A 14,254-nucleotide genomic window follows, 5' to 3' on the forward strand; every position below is an offset into this window, starting at 1 on the left:
CCAGCTATTTTTATGATAAGGAAAAAGAAAATACAAGTTAAGACCATATTTTGCAACTATTTCTGATGGTGTCACTTTCCCTGCCCCAAGGACTGACTCAATGTTGCCCCTCTCCCTCCAAAAACCTTCCAAGAATCACTCCAAAAACCAGTGAAATAAATGGTTGCCTTAGGCGGATCACAAGTCCATTTGGAAATAAATGGGACTTACTGTTGCTGAGTTAATACAGAGGCACCAATGTTACAAGTGTATATAACACTTTCACTCAATTTTTTTCCCTTGTAAATGCAAAGACCTACAGCATAGCCCAGGTTAGCTTTGAACTCATGGCAATCCTCCTCCAGCTTCTGCCTCTTGAGTGCTGTGATTACAGTCAAGAGACACTATACTTAGCCTTACTGGAGCTATTGATTTCAACTTTTCAAACCACCAGCAAATACTCTATATTAGACTCAACATTGACTATCTGAAATTGTTACTTAAAGATTTTATGTATTATTTTTCTTATGTGTATGAGTTTTGCCCAAGTGCACCTCGTATGTGCAGTGCCTTCAGAGGCCAGAAGAGGGCATCATATCCTCTGAGACTGGTCTTACAAATGCTTATGAACCACTACATGGGCGCTGGGAATTGAACCTGGATCCTCTACAAGAGCAGCCAATGCTCTTACATTGCTGAGACACCTCTCCAGCCCCAAGTATCAGAAATTATTAAATCTTTAATTAACTACTGGATTTATCATGACAGTGCTACCCCTGACATTTTTCACTTGAAAACAAACTCTTGTGTGGATTCCTCACTCACTGAGATCTGGTTTAACTGTCAGACTTCAGCCGCTTTCTCCAACTACTGCAAGAAATAACTGCTAATCTTATCTTGGCACAATTATTTCACCTTGTGGGATTTTGGGCAGTTTGCAGTCCCCTATCATCAGTGTTGTGACTGTCTGAGGTCCTTTCCCAATTTTCTGTCAACACTGGCTGTTTTACTCGTGTTTTACACATTCATGAAAAGACAGGCAGGTTGATATTGTGTTTCTCCAAGTTCCTGAGACTTCTGTTTTCATGACAGCCCCCCTCATGGACACAGCTAATGAGGATGCACGGGAGCCACTGCTTGCCCTTCCCTCACAGCTACACAGCTAGTGTAAGTGACTGGACTTCGCCAAGGCATGAGACCCTCTCATTCAGTGATACTTGTCTTATCTGTATGGTCGTTCAGTAATTTTTTTTTTCAAAATTCTAAGTGGTTTTCAAATACATTCGAACCATGGGTTAAAGCATGACAAAAGATCTAGAAGGCATTCAATTTAAAACAAAACTTCTTTTGCCAGGAAAATCGTTTCAAAACTCAAAGCTGAGCAGATCTCTGTTCTCACCCTGAGTGTTCAGAAATAAGCCATATCATGAGAAGTAGTGTTACTCCTCTTTATAGGTGACAGAAGCTATGAGTAATCACTTAAATGGATCAAGGATCCAGGATTCTGACAATGGGGTCACCATTTGAACAACAGGGAGCCCTAGATTGGGCTGTCAGATTCTGGCAATAGGTTTTCTGTAATACTGTGAAACTGGTTTCATGTTTGTTTGCTTTGTGTTCATTTCCTGAGGGCAAGTGTATAGAAATGTATCTACAGATTCAATTTCCAGCTAAAGTAAGGATAGCACTTTGCCACCTGAGCAGTCAATACTAAAGATACCTTAGAGAACCTCCCCTCGGCCCCAGAGTGGACCTCTCATTGAAAGGCCTGGAATCCAGCCCTTATAGACCTGTCCTTCTATAGAACGTGAATGTGTGTCCAGTGAGTGCACAGCCAGAGCCCCCTGAAGAGGAACCACTAGGAGCCTGTGAAACACTAGCTCAAGACAGAGAAGATGCTGTTACAAACATTGGCCAAGGATCATGAGGTAGTCATCAACTGTGCAACATTTGCATGGATATTGTTATCATTAACAGAACTTCAGCATTGAGAGGAAGACACTCCCTTTTCTGGAGATATTTTGTTTTCCTCACTGGTGTGATGCAAGGGAAGTGAGAAAAGTAGCTCTCAGGGGAGCAGACACCCATCTTCTGAGAAGAAATCCTACTTTTCCCAGGCCTCCACATCCATCCTTCTGCATATTCACTCACAGGGAGGACCCCATTACGGACAGTTACTGTTTCCCATGTTCATAGTCTGTGCTGCTGAGCATGGGGTGCTCAGCTTCCGTACTGAGCAGGCAAGATTCCTGGAGCCACCCCTGTGCTTCTGCAGGGCCCATGAGCTCTGCTCCTGACATTTGCTATTGTGTTTCTTAGTTGCTGGAACTCAATGTTAGAACTAACTTCAATGACCGTAGGAATGGTTCCACACTTACATATAAAGATAGAATAGTGAAGATTCTGACAGGCAGTCCTTAATTTTTTTCTCCTATATAATATTGGGGGAAGTTATGTGTTAGGACTATCCGTAAGTGTTGAGATTTCTGCATATCTTGAGTTGTTTCTCATTAAGTTGATAATTAGCTTTATTGTTAAAGCTCTTCACCCAGTTTCTTGGGCCCCACTTTCTGAATTTCTACCTCTTGACTTACTGTTCCCACCATCTTATTTCCACTCCAACATTCCAAGCACAAAACTTCCCCACTAACCACTCTTTAGACACAGGGTTTTCCAATTTTTATCTGTTAAGTAGAAGTCAATTAGGGGCCATGTTTCTATACCTCCGAACACCTCTGCCTCCAGCAAGCCCTCGGTCTGAGTCAGAATCCAAACCCTATTACGTGTCCCCCAGTGAGTATCTTATGGCTCTTCATTGAGTGCCGGTTCCTTTGGGTGCAGAATAATATTGCCTTCAAGAAACCATGAGGATTAAGAGGCCATGCATGTAAATAGTCCAATGCACAGCCAAGCACACACAGTTGTTGTTTTCTGTTATTGTTGTCGTGTCTCCATTGTTCCTTCTCCACACACTTTCACTTGGTTTTGTCGACAGTCTTGCTTCCTACACCAAGCCCTGGGTACTAGAAGTGAGGTTTCTCAGCTTCTCTTATTGCTTCAAAGGTGCAACAGTCACCCGCTCTATTCACTCTCTTCCTCCATTGAGTCAACTCCCTGGGGTACAGAGCATGTGTAATTGTAATGGAGTGTCTGGGCTTTAGGGCTGATGATCTGGGTTTAATCATTTAGCTTCCTCTCCTTGACTTTTCTACAGCATCCCCTTCTGTTTTGTGGAGCTGATGACAATCCTGAGGTCATAGGTTTGGAGGAGAACCGGATGAGACAAACACAAAGCCTGGGTACTGATGTGTGCCACAGAGCAGGACTTGAGTGAAAGGAAGCCTTCTATTGTTACATTGGCTGGCATTGGGTCATCTTTCCTGGCAGCCCTGTGCCACTGTGCACAACGTAGTGCAGATGCTTGGTGAACATTTGTTTGAATGATGGTGGTGAATGGCAAACTGTTGACTATGATAAGGTTGCCTCTGGCTTAGGCTCAAGCTTCCTGGCCTTCCTAGGGCTGCTTAACCTCATGAAGGGTTCAGAGAGGACACATTATTAAGAAGTAGGTGCTCTGGGCAGGCATTCTGTTTCTGTGAAGATTTTCCCCAAACATAATGTGGTCTGCTGATATCTTGGACCAGACCATACAGTGGAACAGCTCTGTTCTAGTTGGAAGCAGTCTCAAAGCTCAGCACCAAGGGGCAGCAGATGTCTCAATGGTTTTTCCCCTGAAATAGCACTTCTTCCCACTTAAGAAGAAAGGTAGAGTTTAAAGTAAGCACAGAAAGAAAACTAAGAGGTTCAACAAAACTGTCTTTGGATAAGGGGGAATGTTCCTTTCTAACTGGAGGAAGGACTAACCTTGTTGTCACCTCTGCTCCTTGAATGACCAGGATTCCTGTAAGACAAGCATTGGCCTGTATTCCTAAAGACCATTTAAAGAGAAATAGCCAGAAATGAAACACTGATGGTCTCACAGGTACATTACCAAACAAATATCAGATCAACAACTGACGAACTGCATCACAACACCTGTGTTACTGACCACAGAGCATCCTCTGGGTACCAGCCTCCTTTCTGTGTTCCAGGGACACATGAATGGAACACACGCCTGCCCTCAAGCTGTCTGTGTGATTTGAGAAGACGGACATTCTAACCTTATCAAGTGGAAGCTGATACAACTCAGAACTATGTCAGCCATGCCACAGAGAAGGGTCACTCTTGTGTCTGGAATCATCGATTGAGAGCAAATTTTGGAATCATTTTTATCACAGATTTGGCCACTTGACTCTATTGCACACACTGCGCTGGGCGGTTTCATCTTACTAAGCCAATGACCTCGGAGTAGCACCCTAGAAGACTCAAAGCAACTGCTGAAATCTTCATGAATAAAGTGGACCCCTCCCTCCCACGCACACATGATTGAGTAACTCAGGCATGGTTTCACTCTCTGGCTGCCTATTTAAGGAATTCTGCTGTTATCATTCACAGGAATTCCTCTTGGGTGCTGTTATCAATGCCAGCCCTTCCAAGTGCTCAGCAATAATTAATGACGAGTCTTAAACATAGCCATGAGAGACCACTTGCTAACAGTTTGCAGGCACTTGTGGAGGAGCAAATACACCATCCTCTGGACACACGCAGTATAAATTGAATCAAAGCCAGGTGACTTGAAGACCCTTGTCTAAAATCTAGCCTGTCACTTCCAGGTCTCCATCTACACTGCTACATAAAGATTGCATAATCAGGGCTATTGCCTTGTAAATCACAGGAGTGGAACCTGACCCTCTTATGCTCACCTTTGGGGAGGGGGGAGGTGATAAACTGCTTAGAAAGGCATTGATGACTCCTTTTTGACCCAGAATACTGTTCTATCAAAGGACTTGTCATCCTAATGTTTCTTTAAATACTAATTTTTTAAAAGCCATAGTTTCTAGAAACCTTTCCCCTTTGTGCACTGCATTTAACAAAGATGAGTCAGATTTCACTTTGATCTGATGCACAGTGCTCTTCAGCTCTTCCATGATTAAGACCTTCCCTGAGAATCCTTTCCTTTTAAACATGTCCAGTGAAAGTCATCAGGAACTCGGCTGCCCACAGATAAGACAGGTCCCATTTATTTCTCCCCTTGCTTCTCTCTTCCTGTGCAGTGTCAGAGGCCAGCCAGACTGACCTCTAGCCAGCTTTCAGAGCCTAATGCTTTTTAATTACATGGTTGCCCCAGTGGATTGTGGAAATGGGAAATAGAGGTTAGTTTGTGCAGTCCACTGTGGTGATACAGCCTTAGGATGTGCCACGGATCTACATGAACTGAATCTTTTTATGAGGCCAATAGTCTCTTCTTACAGGTACCCATTATTCTTCTGTAATAATACGTGTGGCTTGACTTGACCTTGCAGCTCTATGGACAGGGGCCACTGATGATTCTTCAAAGTCAAGATGTCCACTGTTCTTCCAGAACTTGTATATGCTGAATTCCACGGTCAACGTGGTTATATTTTGTAAGAAAGAAAGAAAAGATAGGGAGATGAGGAAGGAAAGTAGATTCCTGTCTGGCCTGTTCTTAAGTGGAAATGGTACACTTGAAATTGAATCTGAATGAGAAAATAAAAGAACAGCCGAGGATTCACTCAGCCCGGGGAAATTACCTTAGCAGACAGGACAGAGAGTGCTCTATGAATCAGACTCACATTATAACTCAGTTTTATTCCTTCAGAGCCCAACCCTATGAACTATCAGCCTAGCAGGAATGGTATAGAGAATTGGGAAGAATTAGTGGTGAGGGCATGACCCCAACTTTCTCCAACTACAGATAACCCAGGCCCTTCATCTAACCACTGGACCTCAGGTGTTTCCAAAAAATGAGAAAATAAATTGCACCTTAGACCTCGGGACTTGGATTGTGAATGCAAAGTGCCTGGCAGGTGGGCTCTGTGAAGGCCCTGTGGTGATGGCGTGCCTGGATAAGCTCGTCATTCTGAAGTGTAGGCTCTTGACGGATCCTCAAGTAACTAATTCCAAAACATCTTGAAGTTTGCTCATTTTCATCCCTAAAATGATTGCCTGTGCCTGGCTGTATCTCTCAGATTTTCTGTCAGCTGCTTTTGTGATCTGGGTGTGCCTCCAGGCTGAATGGCCGCTTATCTCCCTGGGAGTGTGGAATAAGCCCTTAGCAGCCCCTGGTGTTAAAGGACTTGACTTATCTGGTGGTGGCAGAGCGCCCTGGCGGCATTTGCATCCCTGTCGCTGCTCTGTGTGCTGTTGCTTAGTGCAGCTGTCAAACACCTCGAGTGTGCTAAGAGCTCACTGATGGGCTGTCTACTCCAGCCCCAGGATGTCCTGGGCAGTGGCATTTTCATTTTTAGCATTTTTTTTTTAACTTAAGAAGCATATTTGAAAAAAAGAGTATTTGCTCTAAGAATGCCTGTTAAACTACAGGCAATGCGCTCTTGTCCCACTCCTGCCTGAGCTTGTGCTCCTGAAAGGATGCCAAGCACAATCAGTCTGATTTAAAGTGCATCCCGCACACCATTCCAAGGGACATCTGCATGATCAGGTGTTTGGAATTCAGGCACACATGTTTTTTTTCTAGACATGACCTTTCTTTTCTCCTTTTTCTTTTGAGAAAGCTGGCTAGGAAAGTCATTCCTGTCTTTGCCATCCTCTAGGGTTGGATAGGTGCCAGATGGGAGGACAAGAGAGACATTCTCATGGGACTTCTCCCTGATTTCTACAGTTCCTCTTTTATAGAAGCTATGGATCTGAATTTTCTATTTTGTGTAGAGAACGGCGTAGGCAACTGATATTTCCAATAGGTGACCCCTTATTGTTTATCAAACGTTTGTTGTTTCCTCATTGAGCTATGGTCTCAGCTAATTTTTAACCAATTTTTCTTACTTGTAAATCTTCTCCCAGGCCTTTCTTTCTGTCTTTTGGTCCATACCTACAATGTGGTGTTGTTATGGACGTCACTGAGTTTTAATAGATCTTAATATTTGGCATGAATCTCCCACCTAATGTCCCACATCTACACAGCTGTTTCTCATCTTGTTCTTCAAACTCTCCTCTCTCAGGAGTCTTGGGGTTGGGGATGGGAGCAGAGATGTTCACCCAGAGTCCCCCAAGTCATCTAACACTTGCTGGCAAAGACATTGATCAATAAAACCTTTGTTAGGAAGAAAAAGAATGGGAAATCTAGTCATAAAAACAATTTGACATTGTTATAAAATTGGGAGTCTTACCTACTAGCCAATAACTCTATTCCTATGTTTGTTTTTGTGGACTATAAGACACTGTCCACAGTGACAACTACTAGCCATTCTGATTGAATAGTATTGAATAAAAAAATAGTTAATTGTGTAGCTATTGAAATGCCGACAGACTACCTGTGGTTCAAAAATCCAGTGCCCAGGCATCTCAGGGACTGTGGTGATGGATAGAAAGTTCTAGCTGATGGCACTCCTAGAGTTCTTGAGCAGGGGAAGAGACAATCATTCGTGACAGAACTGGGTAGAACATGGAAAAGAGACGTCTGTTAACAGTGAGCAAGTAAAACCTTATATTTATAAAACTGACAACAATTTAATAGTGAAAAGTCAATGAATAGTTGCTGTATCTGGACATCTAACAATCTCTGTGTCTGTGCTTGCATGGGTGCGTGTATGCGTGTGTGTGTGTGTGTGTGTGACAAGATCTGCTGGATACATAAGAGAAATACATAAAAAACAAAATATTTCAGCTTCTATATGCTAAAACAGAAAAACCCACCATATAGCTTGGTAGATGTTTTTATTATTACATGATATTTGAGATGTATCACAATGTCTTAATCACAGCTGAGTAAATACCAGAGTAATGTCTTGATCTTAAGGTGTGATTCAAGAAAGAATGGTTCCAAGAACCTAGCACCGTCTTCAGGGGCTCCTAACTCCACTGGCCTCATGTCAGTCAGGGGATGTTTACTGGTTGTGTTGTTTACAGTGTGACCACGATTCACAGGAATGGCAGAAATTATAAGGATGTCGTCCAGTGTATCTAATCTTGGACTAAACTAGTCATCTAAGACAATAAAGAAGTTCAACACTAGATCCTTTAGGCTTGTAGAGTTGCGAAACTAAACACAGATTTTGCACCTGCTTAAAAGCAGAAAGTTTGTTTCCCTAGAATACTATAAATTTTATATAGTTGGCTTAGCAGGGGACGTGATATTCAGCTCATGATGAATGGAGAAGGAGTGGGACCCAAAATAATAAGATCAGTTCGTAATAAGTCTATTATGACTTATTACTATTATTGACTGTGTTGAGAAAAAAAAATCAAGACGGCAGAAGGTCTGTGGAGACATTCGGCTCCTTTGGAGTCAGGTGAGAGTCACTGGGAAGAGATTTCTAGAGAAATTTACCTGATAAAGAGATGCTACAGCAAAATGAAAATGCATCACAGGTGCAGAAGGCAGAGGCGATTGCTGCATGCATGGAATTTCTGCATGCATGAAGTCCTGCCTCTTCCTCATCCATGCATCACGGGTAGGGTACGTAAGGACCTTCACTGAGCCTGTAATTCAAGATGGGGTAGGTAGTGGGGTGGAACTGCGCTCATTCTCTTAGTATATTGATTAGCCAGCTAAAGATATGAAAACATTGTTGGAGAAATCATCTAAGTCTTTAGCTTATCAACGTCTCTGTCACCAAATAAATGGGAGCCAGTGGAACCATCTCAGTCACCAAATAAAGGGGAGCCAGTGGAGTCTCTACTGCATCCTTTTCTGCCCGGAATGGGATGAGCTCAGAATCGTGGGGTTTGTGTGTCTGTTCTCTGACCTTTGAAATCAGTGCACCCCAGGAACTGGAGTGCAGCCACGTGTTCCAAGGTCCTGTGGCAGTTGCACGTACGTGCCTGTCATTCAGAATTGTGGAGTGTGCGTTGACATGTGTGTGTGTATGCAGATAGGCAGGTGCTTGTCCTGATCAGCACATGATACAGGAGCCTTGGTGCAGTGCTTTCTAGAACCTTGTGTTAAAAAATGCATCAGCGGTATAGCGGGCTGCGGATCTGGGACTCACCTGTTTGTGCACCTCCTCAGATTCGATTTCCACTCTGCGATCACCATATGCTACGTGAGCAGAAACAGCATCAAAACGTTGGATGCCCATCAACTGCCAGACAAGCAGACAATCAGCAGCTACTAAAGATATGATCCTTCCTAACACAGCTTTTAAAATTACTGTAAAAAATCTAGGAAAGAGGAGAATGAATCCAAGGGTGACTGGAAACTTGGGAGGTGGTCAGAATGGTAAATGGGGAGTCTTTAGCTAGCCTATTAGGGAGAGTGTAGAAAAGCTTAACCAAGAAACTAAGTGGGTATTCTAGTGCTCCAATGGTTTAGGCTCTGTCCTCAGAACACACCGATGGCTGCCTGAAGAGCTGCACAGGGAACGCACTGAGCAAGCAGAAGAGATTCCATTATAATTGTCCCTGCAGGAAATAACCCCTTAGAGCTGTCTACAGATCCACTGTGACAGCACCGTGCCTCCCGCTGCCACCAATTAGCATGGCCTCAATGGTCAGCCTGGTTTGTTACTCCTAAACTGGACACACACTCAATTATGCCAGCCCCACACCCCAGCCCATACCAAGATGCTCGGCATTTTTTATCTGTTCAGTAATGCTGTTTGCTAAGCCGGTGGAGCTTTGGACTAAGTCTTGAAGGTGAACTTGGCAGAGATTTTGGTCATGTGAATGACCGGTATCGAAAGCATAGGACCTGAATCCACATCCAGGTACGTTCCTCCTCACTGACTACCCTGTACAAGCCGGCTGGGGTCTAGTTGCTATTGCTGTCCATTCCTGCTCTAAGGGAATTCTAGTTACAAAGTCCAGAAGTTTCTGTTCCACAATAATCAGACTGCCTGGGCTTAACTTGAAGCTTCATGACTACACAGGTCAGTGGCTTCTGACCAGCCATGGGGCCTCAGGAGTCTATGCACCTGACAGGAATGAAAACAGGGTTAGTAGACAAAGTACATCAGATGGTTTCTGAAAAGGTCTTCACTACACTACACTCCAAAACTCACTATAATCACAAGTTGGCTTACCTCCAGCCTGACCGAATCTATAAAAAAATGACAGTGACATTCATCCTTTCCTGTTTCTAAAAACAAATGCTTCAAAATTTGTTTACGAGTCATTGATGTCTACTTGAAGTTAGTGGCTATTTAGTCCATCTTTGGACATGTAAGCCCCATCACTTGCATCAACACACATCCCTAATAATACGCATTCTGTTGATTCTTAACATCTGTCATACACACGTGCAAAACTGAATCCCATAAGGCCAGAATCCAGACATTCCTACCAAAGAAAGTTAAATGGAGAGAAGAGTAGCAGAGGCTTTGCAAAGACAAAATTGTCCTATCTCTCACCAGTGTCAGAATGTAGAAGTGTTTACAAAATGCTCATTAAAAGAAAAAGGGGTTGCAAGATAAAAATGAAATCTGGTGTACAAGTTTACACTGGGGTGATAAGAAAGGCTAGGCCCTATAGGGGATCTTGCTATCCAATTACTGCAACCTGACTTTTGACGGGGGGAGGAGGGGGAGGAGGGGGAGGGGAAGACACAGGAAGAGTTTCCGTACTTGTGTCCAGTGACACAAGACATTTACACTCCACAAGATAAAACTGCCAGTTACAGCTCAGGGGAGTTAAGCCTTCCTAGGTTGGCCTGGGGAGCAGAGCAGAGTCATGGGTTCTCTGGTTCTGCCGCTGAGTGCCGTCTTCTGCCTGGTGGCTCAGTCGGCTTCTGGCAGCCCCATCATGGGCCTTGAGCAGTCGCCCCTGGAAGAAGACATGCCTTTCTTTGACGATATCTTCACAGAGCAAGATGGTATTGACTTTAACACCCTGCTGCAGAGCATGAAGGATGAGTTTCTCAAGACGTTGAACCTGTCGGACATTCCTGTGCATGACACAGGCAGAGTGGATCCGCCAGAGTACATGCTGGAGCTATACAACAAATTCGCCACAGACCGAACCTCCATGCCATCTGCAAACATTATCCGGAGCTTCAAGAACGAAGGTAGGCTGGCTGGCGTTTACACCTATGAGACTTTAGCTTTGCGTTTTCTCAGGAAGAAATAAGGAAACATCCATGTGGGGGTGGTGTGGGAGAGGATGCATGGGTGGAAACACATGGCTCAGACACAGTGCATCAACAGTACCACAAGATCCCCCTAGAAATCCAAAAATACTAGAAAATATCTATTAATGAAAACCCACAAAATACCTCTCCTTCTAATACCACAACAGGTTCTTGTTGTCATTTTAATCTGGACACCATATATCAAAAACCCATAAATGTTGATAGGTTGTTCCATCTTCTCTGCCACTTTCTAGACAGGACTGGATTTCCATCTGATGTTGATAAGAATTAGTCAATTATACTTTAGATCAAAAATGATGAAAGCTATAAAAAAATTAGAAATTTGGGCTTTGTAGTTTGTTCCAAGTCTGGGTGAGTTTCCATTTCTGACTTCATTTGGTCAGGATCCTGCTAGAACACAACTGTATTTGGGAGATTCTTTTCATACTGTGTTGTGTTTGATGAGCCATGTTCTTATATGAAGCATCACTTTATAATGAGACGCCAGGAAGTATTCAGGTCCAGCTGACTGTGACTGTGTCTTCATCAAGAGCAATATACATATTTCAAATTATTCATTCCCCTCAGATCTTTAAGTGAGCCAGTGAGCTAATCCTAGGTTTATGTGTCATAAAAAGAAAATTATAGCACTGATGGTAGACACTGTGGAAAAATATAAAGAAAATGGTTCTTTATTATTTATTAATTGTGCTCTTATAGTCACTGGATGAGCAAAAATGAGATTTGAGCAACATTTGCCAGACGTTCTTGGAAGCAGAAGGCAGTGGTACAAACCAGCTCAGGACTGCTGAGAGCTTGCTGCCTTGGAAGGTTGTGCATAACTTGTCTAAATGATTGGGGCCCCCACTTCCTCCTGTAAAGCAGAAACTGCTTGGCACAGATGAAGGAATCACAGGTAGCTATAGGTAAGAGACGGCTCATGGTTAGGAAATGCTGGACAAACTGTGATGACTGTCAATGAATTGCTTAATAGTCTAGGCACTGGAGTGAACGTTGAGTGGATGTTCCTCAGACACCAAGATAGTATTTGTTGTTAAGATGCAACCTATGACTGCCATTTCTCTTTAGTAATGTATTTCTGGTGGAAATAGCAAGCTGAAATTTCAGATTCCTTTGGAGGCAAATCTGGGAGAAAAAGAACAACCTCCTAAGGAGCCGGCCTCAGATTCCTGCTCTGAGCCATGGTCTGGCTCGGGTATGGGGGAAATGCAGCCTAGCTTACAGGGGAAATGTGGTCTAACTCAGGCATGGTGGGAATGCAATATTCCACTTTTGTTTCTTGCTTCTGCCACGGAAGAGCAAGTGATAAGGCGAGGGTGTGATCCAGCTTACCATTACTGGAGATCCATGGGGAAGGATCAGACTTGGGGATACCCAGCCACTCACCCCTTGCACGTCTGACAGCCTAGAGGAAGACTCACGCAGCAGAGGACCTGTGTCCCCTCAGCAGGCTCTCCCTGTTGGCTGTTGTCACCCACATACTCACTTTTTGTGTTTGCTCAGTGCCATGCCCTAGAAGGTGAAGTCCCAGAGGACTCTAGACCTAGTTCATCTTGGACTTCAGTTCTTATCCTGACTCCTTCCTCCATATTGTCTAGGAAGTCAGATATGTCCGTGGTGGTTTGATTTCTTCTGATGCAAAACTAGCATAGGATCCATGTGTGCATTGTGGTGTCACTGTAACAGCCACACAATTTGGCACGTGAAAGCTGTCAAGGACATTATTTTTCTTGCCTTGAAATGTGACTCCTCCATGATCTATCGTCACATAGGCAAAGAATTGTGGGTGGTTTTATTTAGTTAGTTAAGGGTTGGTTTGTATGTGTGTGTTGTGCTGCATTGTCTTGTTTTAAGCTGACCTTGAACTCACCATGTAGCCCAGGCTGGTTGGGCTCGAACTCACAATCCTCCTGTTCAAGCCTCCTGAATGTGTGCTTATTTTTAAAAAAGTATATCTCCACTGGAGTATAGTTGATATATAGAAATATGCATATATTTAACATACGTAATTTAAGTGCTTTTGTGTATAAACATCCACTGAAGCCCCGCCTCAGCCAAGACAGTGAGCATGCCCATTTGTCCCAAGGCTTCCTCCTTTCCAGAGGGGAACTGCCTCTCTCACGGAGAAGCAAGAGCCTGCTCTCCCATTTTTGATCTTCTACAACAGTAAGTGCATAGTGAGATAAACTTTCAGAGAGAGATTTGAAGGCACCAGTGTCTGAAGGGGGAGGCCAAAGGTGGAGAGTGGAAACAAGGTAAGATGGCTTCCTTTTCAAGAACCAGAAGAGTGTCCTCAAAGGTTCACGATACAGAGAAGGAAGGCATTTTGGTTTGTCTATGTGGGAAAATTACTAATCAAACAGGATAAAATATTCATTCAATTGGTCAGTAAATATCCATCGAGCAACTGAGGCATTCTGTTTACTGTGGAGAATGGACAGGAGCCATGGCTTGATTGGGATGTTAAGCACTGGTTACAGTCGCCCTGGCCATACCTGTGATGTTAGAGCAGTCCCGTAAGTCAGTATCCCCCAGCGCTGCTGCAAAGATGCTTTTAGTTAGCACCCAGAGGAAGCCATGAAATATGTCCAATAACTACATATTTTATTATGTAAATTTAAAAGCCCACATGACTATGAACTTAAGAGCAAAACTTTGAGCTCTTTTGGGAATAGGTATAAAGCAATCAGCTAAGGAATGCTGTGGAACACACTGTGGGTCAGAGACTCCGTTGAGGTCCCGAGTTGGGAGTACAGTTAGAGAATGGCTGCCAAGGACCATAGAGGACGCTCCATTGCAGGTTTCTAACATCTTTGGTGTCACAATCCTCAGAAACCCTGATGTCAAATGTTTCAGTCCCCATAGAGTCAAATGATCTGGGGTAAGTACATAGGAGCTTTGAGTTCTACGTAAAATTCTCAAGTAAAAAGTTAATATCAGGCTAGGCATGGTGACACATGCCTGCAATGTCTCTCAGGAAACAAAAGGCCAGCATGCTCTACTTAGTGAATTACAGTCCAGCCAGGGCCATGAAGTGAGACATTGTAAAAAAGAAAGAAAGGAAGGAAGGAAGGAAGGAAGGAAGGAAGGAAGGAAGGAAGGAAGGAAGGAAGG

General features: G+C 43.6%; 1 protein-coding gene across 1 annotated transcript in view; it reads left to right on the forward strand.

Annotated features, from left to right (window-relative positions):
- Positions 1-10,690: 10,690 nt before the first annotated feature.
- Bmp10 (bone morphogenetic protein 10) overlaps positions 10,691-14,254 on the forward strand; it is a 6,401-nt gene continuing 2,837 nt past the window's right edge. The window contains exon 1 of the mRNA XM_028778463.1: positions 10,691-11,056. Within this exon, the coding sequence (XP_028634296.1) occupies positions 10,723-11,056 (334 nt within the window). The 5' untranslated portion in view covers positions 10,691-10,722. The remainder of the gene's footprint in view (positions 11,057-14,254) is intronic.

Source organism: Grammomys surdaster, unplaced genomic scaffold (genome assembly GCF_004785775.1).
Source record: "Grammomys surdaster isolate TR1022 unplaced genomic scaffold, NIH_TR_1.0 336, whole genome shotgun sequence".
Lineage (NCBI taxonomy): Eukaryota > Metazoa > Chordata > Mammalia > Rodentia > Muridae > Grammomys > Grammomys surdaster.